Below are 7,582 nucleotides of genomic sequence, written 5' to 3' on the forward strand. Positions count from 1 at the left end.
TTTGCTATTGAAGTATAAATGAAACCCAAAACGAGCAGAAATTAAATAAACATTCATAGCAAACAAACATACAATAGGTACTAATAAGAATGAATAAATAAATCTTAAAACAAGTGAAACTTAAATTGAATACGCAAATCAAGCTTGGAACGAACGAAAATCACTACAAACAAGAGTTTGGGTACTGCGTCATTAGCGCTTTACTTAAAATTAAATAAAAAAACAGGTTTTTTTAACTGAAAATAAGGAACGACGTTAAAACTTAAAACTAACAGAAATTATTCCGTATATGAAAGGGGCTGTCCCCTCCTCAACGCCTCACTCTTTACGCTAAACGTTTTTATTGTTTAAAAAAAAATACAGTTGTGAGAAAGTCAAACTTTAGCGTAAAGAGCGAGGCGTTGAGGAGGAGACAGCCCCTTTCACATACGGAATAATTTCTGTTCGTCTTAAATTTTAACGCCGTTCCTTACTTTCAGTTAAAAAAAACCTGTTTTTTTATTTAATTTTTGAACGTTTTTGAATTAATACAGGTTTTGATTTTGGCTCACTGTACATGAATAATTAAAAAAAAATTGCATGTCAATTTTACTTTTGTTTGGTTAAATGGCTTTCTCGAAACTTGTTTAATTTTATTTACGAACGTTTTTATTAGTAATAAATATACGTAACTTACGAATTAACTTACGCAACGAACTTTTATACTCATTGATTTTTAATACGTATATTAGGGGGTCCGCCCCCTAGTCAATACCTTGCTCTTTAAGCTAAAGTCCGATTTTTGTTCCAATTCTTTAAAAATGACCTTTTAATCACAAACGCTTTTAATTAGAATAAACAGCTGTTATTAAAGAACTAAAAAATCTTTGGCTTAAACAGTGAGGCACTGACTAGGGGATGAACCAAATCATATGCTCAATAATTTCTGTTCATTTTAAGTTGTGATGTTTCTCCTTACTTTCAGTTGAAAAACTTGTTTTTTTTATTTAATTTCTGATCTTTTTCTTTAATAATGCTGGGAAATCCGGCACCTCCTTCATAGCAATGTCCCTTCCCCCATGAAAACTTCGTTCATGGAAAGATCCTCCTATATAACCCCCGACCCATCCCCCCACCTACCAGAAAAAATGCCCCGCTGAAAACATCTGTATACTTCACAAGAACCAATACTATATGTTAACATTGGGTAAAGTTCATAGCTTGCAGCCCTCCCCCCGAGGACTTTGGAGGATTAAGTCATCCTGAAAGACATAGTTATCATATTTTCGACCATGCTGAACAAAATCACTATCTCAAAATTTTTATGGATCGATACGATCACCCCTGGAAAAAAAAAACCCAAAAAAAAAAAAAAAAAAAAAAAAACCAAAACAACAAACAAACACGCATCCGTGTTTCTTCTGGCAAAAAATGCAAAATTCCCCATTTTTGTAGATAGGTGCTTGAAACCTCTACAGTAGGGTTCTCTGATACGCTTAAAATGACGATGTGATTTTCATTAAGGTTCTATAATTTTTAGGGGGTCTTTCCCCCTTTTTTCTAAATTCAGTCAAATTTTCTCAGGCGCGTAACTTTCGGTGGCTGAGATAAAACTTGATGCAACTTATATATTTGAAATCAGCATTAAAATCTGATTCTTTTGATGTATCTATTGGTATCAAAATTCCGTTTTTTGGAGTTTCAGTTACCATTCAGCCGGGTCGCTCCTTACTTATAGTTCGTTACCACGAACTGTTTGACTATATGTGTTTTGAACAGTCTTGGAAAGTACAAATAAAATCAAACTGAGTATTTGATATATATTGATATTAATTGTCGAAAGATCATCAGTTCGAAATTTTGTTTCACTGTAATTTTATTTTTATTTTCAATGCTGAAATAACTGGAAAAATAAACATTCGTAATATAATTCGCTTTCAGTGAAGCGCCAATGACGCAGTAGGCTTTAGACTTTTGCAGATAGGGGAAGGGGCAGTATCCAAACTCGTGTTTGTAGTCAAACTATATTTTTTTTGAACACCCTTGGAAATAACTAATAAAATTAAACTTAATATTTGATATATAATTATATTAATTGCTGATAGCTCATCAGTTCAAAATTTAATTTTACTGTAATTTTTTTTCAATGTTGTAATAAGTGCAAAAGAAAATATTTGTAATACAATTATTACAAATATTTTAATAATTAATATTTAATAATGTTCACAAATATTTTTAAATAAATCATCATCATCATCAATTCGTTTTCAGTAAAGCTCGAATGATTCATTAGATTTTAGAATTTTACAGTGGGAAAAGGAGGCAATATCCAAACTCATGTGTGTAGTGATTTTTGTTTGTTTCCAGCTTGATTTGCATATACAATTGAAGTTTCATTTGTTTTAAGATTTATTTATTCATTTATATTAGTACATATTTTATGTTTGTTTGCTATGATTGTATATTTAATTTCTGTTCGTTTTGGGTTTCATTTATACTTTAATAGCAAAATATTTTAGTTCATTTTAAGCTTGATTTGCACATTCAAATTTAGCTTTACTGCTTTTAAGGTTTATTTATTGCATTATATTAGTACTTGTTGTAAGTGTTTTTTTTTTACTATGACTGTTTATTTAATATCTGTTCGTTTTGGGTTTCATTTATTCTTTAGTAGTAATTTCTGGTCGTTTTTATTTTGAGTTATTGTGGCTTTCTATTTTTTCTGATATTAACTTTAATATGCCCTTTAATTTTCTTCGAAAAACTTCTTTTTCGGAAACATTTTTTTTCAATTAATTTCTGTTCGTTTTTAATCACCAAAGTTTGAAGTTTTTCAAAATTCCCTATTCCAAAATAATTTTTTATTCCACAATATATTCCAAAATACAGCTAGATGTGTCTGGAAACAGTCTTGGCAAGAACTACGGTAATAAAATAATACTAAATATTTGATATATAATGAAATTAATTGCTGAAAGCTCATCAGCTCAATATTTTATTTCACTGCAATTTTCATTTTATTTTCAATGTTGTAAAAATTACAGAAGAAAATATTTGTAATATATTTGGGTTTAGTAAAGCGCCAAATATGCAGTAGACTTTATGCTTTTACCGTTAAGGAAAAGGGCAGTAGCCTAAGTCTTGTTTGTAGTGAAAACTATAGGTGTCTTGAAAAATCTTATTTAGAGCTAATAAAGTTGAACTAAATTCCCATGATTTTTGGAATAAAATATCGTTAATAAGTTTTTCTTTGTGTGTATGTGTGAGGGGGAGGGGAGGTCAGACCAAGGAGGGAGGGCCAGGGGTGAGCTCTCACGGTTTTTGGAATAAAATATCGTCAATTAGTTTTTCCGTGGGGGGGGGAGGGGAGGGGGGCTGGGATATCGAGGGAGGGCCAGGAGTAAGCTCCCATGATATTTGTAATAAAATGTCGATAATTGTTCTTTGTTGTTGTTTTTTTTTTTGGGGGGGGGGATACAGACCATGGAGGGAGGGCCGGGGTCAGCTCCCATGATTTTTGGATTAAAGAATTGTTAATTAGTTTTTTGGAGGAGGTCAGGCCATGAAGGGAGGGCCGGGGTCAGCTCCCATATTTTTGGAATAAAATATCGTTAATAATTTTTTTTAGGGGGGAATCGGGCCATGGATGGAGAACCATGGGTTAGCTCCCATAATTTATCAATGATAAGTCTTTTCCGAGGAGGAGGGTGACTGGGCCATTGAGGGCCATAGGTCAGCTCCATTAAGTTTTGGATTAATATATCGTTTTTTTGGGGGGGGGGATCGGGCCATGGAGGGCCAGGAGTGAGTTCCCATAATTTTAGGAATAAAATATCGTCAATAATTTTTGGGGGGTGGGGGAGTAGGCCCATAGAGGGAGGCCCAGGAGGTCAGCTCCCATGATCTTTGGGATAATGAATCGTTAATAAGTTTTTTCGTGGTGGGGAGGTCGTGTCGAGGGCTCAGATCCCATATTTATGGAATAAAATATCATTAATAAACCCCTTCCATAATAACCTTATTTGCCCTTGGTGTATAATTTACAGCACTTGCCCCCGAGTTCTGGGGGGTTTTTCAAACATCGTTTATTCGTTCTTCGTTTATTCGTTGCCTGTCACTCACTTAGGCGGCTTTAAACGCTTGTTTGCCTGTCATTCCAAGCAAATAAACAGTTCAAGCAAATTAACTATAGCTAAAATATAAATAAAATTGCCAGTCCTAGAGTTAAAGGGTTGTTTTATTTTTTTCCTGGCCGGCTGCTTACCTCCTAAAAAATTTTGTGTATCCCCAAGGGGCACGCGTACCACAGTTTGAGAACCACTACTCTAAACCACGTTTTAGTGATCTAAAATGTGCAACATACTTACGGTAAGTTGGATTGTTTGGGAAAGAGGTGACTGGGGTTGCAGGATCCAAGCATGTTTTCTTCAATTACATATGCTATGGTTATCTATAGTTAGCTATAGTTATCGTAAAGAATGCACAACTTAAAGTTGACAAAATTTTCCTTCTTGCGCTTTTACACTATTTATTTACATCATACAAAAACTTACCCAATCAAGCTTATCCCATATTTAATCTAGATATGCTTTGCTCGAACTAACCCATAAATTATAAACATTTTCCTAGTTAATATGTAAACAAATCAAATTTAAAACACAAAATAGTGTAAAGAACAACAAATTTACACAGTATGAACCTTTGAGTGGTATATAATAATAATTTTCTCAGACCTTCTTTATCGGGGGGAGGTCTCATGAGAAAAATGTGATTTTGGTTCACTTACGCGATTTTTCCCACATATAATTGTTCTTTTTTTGAATTCCTGCTGGGGTAACTTCCTCAGGCTGATCTTTGGACTTTCTCTCACTATGTGCAGTTTTGGTCTACACACTTTTAATACAGCCAACACTAGCTTAACGGATGACATGGATACTGACTTTAACACATATTATATCGAGGGAGAAAACCCAACACTTCGGAATATTGAGCCAAATTCTTGAATTTTATAGCCTTAAACCACTGAACTGGTCTTCATCGTCATCGTTATCACATTCATTTGTTTGCAAGCTCCTCCACAACTCCGATTTTCTCCTTAAGGCTTTGAATCTGAAGGCAATCACAATAAGGAAAATTACTAGAACATTTATGCCAAGTGCTAGCGCCCATATGGCTCCTGTTGTTTCACGAGCTTGCTGTCCAATTATTTTCTTTACTCTAGACGAATCAACGTGTAACACATCATAACGAGCCTTCGCAATTCTCGGATCACTAACAGTTGCACTTAATTCAACTTCTTTTGCTATTATATTAGCTGTAGTTGAAGCCAGAGTTGATGGACTAGAAAAGGCAGTAGTTAACGTTGAAGTCGTCTGAATTACTTCATCAACTCTCTCTTCCCGTCTACGATTGGGTGCCAAGACAAAGTTTGTACAACCCCTAGGGTCTTCATCACTTTGATCTTCACACTGAGGAATACCATCACAGACATTGTAGATAGCAATGCATTCACCATTACTATGGCAGGGAAACTGGAAACGACCACACTTAGGTCTCTGCGTCGTTAATGTTCTTGTCGTAGGAGCCCTTCCTGTAGTAATAACAGGCCGAGGAAAATATCTTTCTCGGGTTTGCTCTGTATGTTGTTTTTTTAGTTGTATTAAATCATCCTCGTGACTCTCGAGAGGTAATATTCGATTTGAATACAATTCCCGTTCTTCAGAATTTTCAACAGGTTTTTGTACTATTGCAACGGTGTAATATGAATGGTCGGTAAATCTGCACCGAAAATCTTCACCTTCGCCACAGTCAAATAGATAGCAATTTCCACCTTCTTTTTCCTCATAAACAGAAACTGTACAGCGTGGAGTTAGACAGCAAATCTCAACGCACTGATCACGATTGTTAATATTCAGTGCTGTTTCATTTATAAACACTGCTCCATTTGCTTTACTATCCTTTGTGCGAATAATAGTACTAGCATGAATATCAGCCCGGGATTTACATTCTCTTGTTTTATGATCATTCCTCCAGTTAGAAGCATACACTTTTAAATCACCAAAAACAAATGAAGAGAATAACATTATTACAAGGAATGTATCCATGCCTCCTTCTTTAGTCTATTTGTAAGTCAAGGATCTTACATTGCATGTGTACTAAATCAATAACGTTGAAGAGTTTCCAGTCAGACAAAATCAAGATGTGAGACTGCGCAATCAAAAGAAAAATTAAAGCAGCTCTGGAAACATAGCTTTTACATATCTATATAAAATAATATAACAGTTTAAAAGTACAAAAAACATTTTTTTTAAACTGAAAGTAAGGATCAACATTAAAAGTTAAAATGAACATAAATTATTCTATATGAGGGGAACTGCCCCCGCCTCAACCCCTCGTTCCTTACGCTAAAGCTTTTTATTTCTTTTAAAAGCTTCTTATCCCAACCAGTTTCACCAGTCATTCTTAAGGATTGATTTTTGTTGGTTTTAAAATTTAATGTTGCTCGTTGCTTTCACTCGAAAAAAATGTGTTTTTTTATATTGAATTTCTGATCGTTCCTAATTATACCCTGGCCTAAGAAAGAAATGACGTGGCCTACCAGCTCTATAAACCCCCGGTTTCTTGCTGTTAGATAGTATAATCAATAACTGTGCGTTGATTAGTAGCGTTCCACTTTTTCAGTTGTTCTACTTATGAAATAATATTTTCAACAAAATTTGAAAATTTAGTCGAAATTTTCGATGATCAGCAGTTTTGTTGAACAAGTTCCTTATCATTTTTTTACTACATAATTTCAGATGGATGGAGAGAGGTATTATTGGTCCAATGAATGGATATTTTTCGTGAATTCAGATTTTCTACAAGGCTGAAACCATCGTAACCTCTACAATAGGGTTATATGATGTTTAAATATAGTGAAAGGTTTACATAAATTTTACAAAAGAAACCTTACCATTTTAAATTGCCAAAAAAAGCTCCTGATATCGCTTGCCAAACTCACCCCCCCCACACCCAAAAAACTTCCCGACAAGACTTATGATTCCCCGTCTCGCCTTTTCCACATCTCTTCCGGTAGGAATGTAGATGTAATATTTCAAACCACAATGAGAAAGATGGTCAAGGTGATAGGGGCAGTTCTAGGCGTCCCCCAACGGAGATTACCCTCCCGGAAAATAACCTCCCGCAGAAAATACCCCCCAAAAATACCCCCCGTGGAAAATGCCACCCCACGGAAAATACCACCCCACGGAAAATACCCCCTAAAAATACTCCCTCGTGGAAAATAACCCCCGCAGAAAATACCCATCGGAAAATATTCCCCTCCCCTTGAAAATGCGCCCCTGGCAAATACATCCCTTGAAAATACCCCCCGTGGAAAATACCCATCACGGAAAATATCCCCCTGGAAAATACCCCCCCCCCCTGTGTAAAATACCCCCCACAGAAATTACCCACCCGAAAATTCCCCCCCCCCCCGTGGAAAATATCCCCCGAAGAAAATACCCACCGGAAACACCCCTACCCCCGGAAAGTAGGCCCCCGACAAATATACCCCCCAACCCCAACCCCAGAAAATACCCCCCCCCCCCCAAAGGAAAATCCC

The 7,582-nt window shown here is 35.7% G+C and overlaps 1 protein-coding gene across 1 annotated transcript; it reads right to left on the bottom strand.

Moving 5' to 3' along the window:
- Window positions 1-4,498: 4,498 nt before the first annotated feature.
- LOC148942174 (low-density lipoprotein receptor-related protein 11-like) lies at window positions 4,499-6,109 on the bottom strand. The gene has a single exon (XM_089103132.1). The coding sequence runs from the start codon at window positions 6,081-6,083 to the stop codon at window positions 4,986-4,988; it is 1,098 nt and encodes a 365-aa protein (XP_088959258.1). The 5' UTR covers window positions 6,084-6,109; the 3' UTR covers window positions 4,499-4,985.
- Window positions 6,110-7,582: the final 1,473 nt, after the last annotated feature.

Source organism: Artemia sp. Qi Xiang Cuo, chromosome 17, assembly GCF_049724085.1.
Source record: "Artemia sp. Qi Xiang Cuo chromosome 17, ASM4972408v1, whole genome shotgun sequence".
In the NCBI taxonomy this organism is placed as follows: domain Eukaryota; kingdom Metazoa; phylum Arthropoda; class Branchiopoda; order Anostraca; family Artemiidae; genus Artemia; species Artemia sp. Qi Xiang Cuo.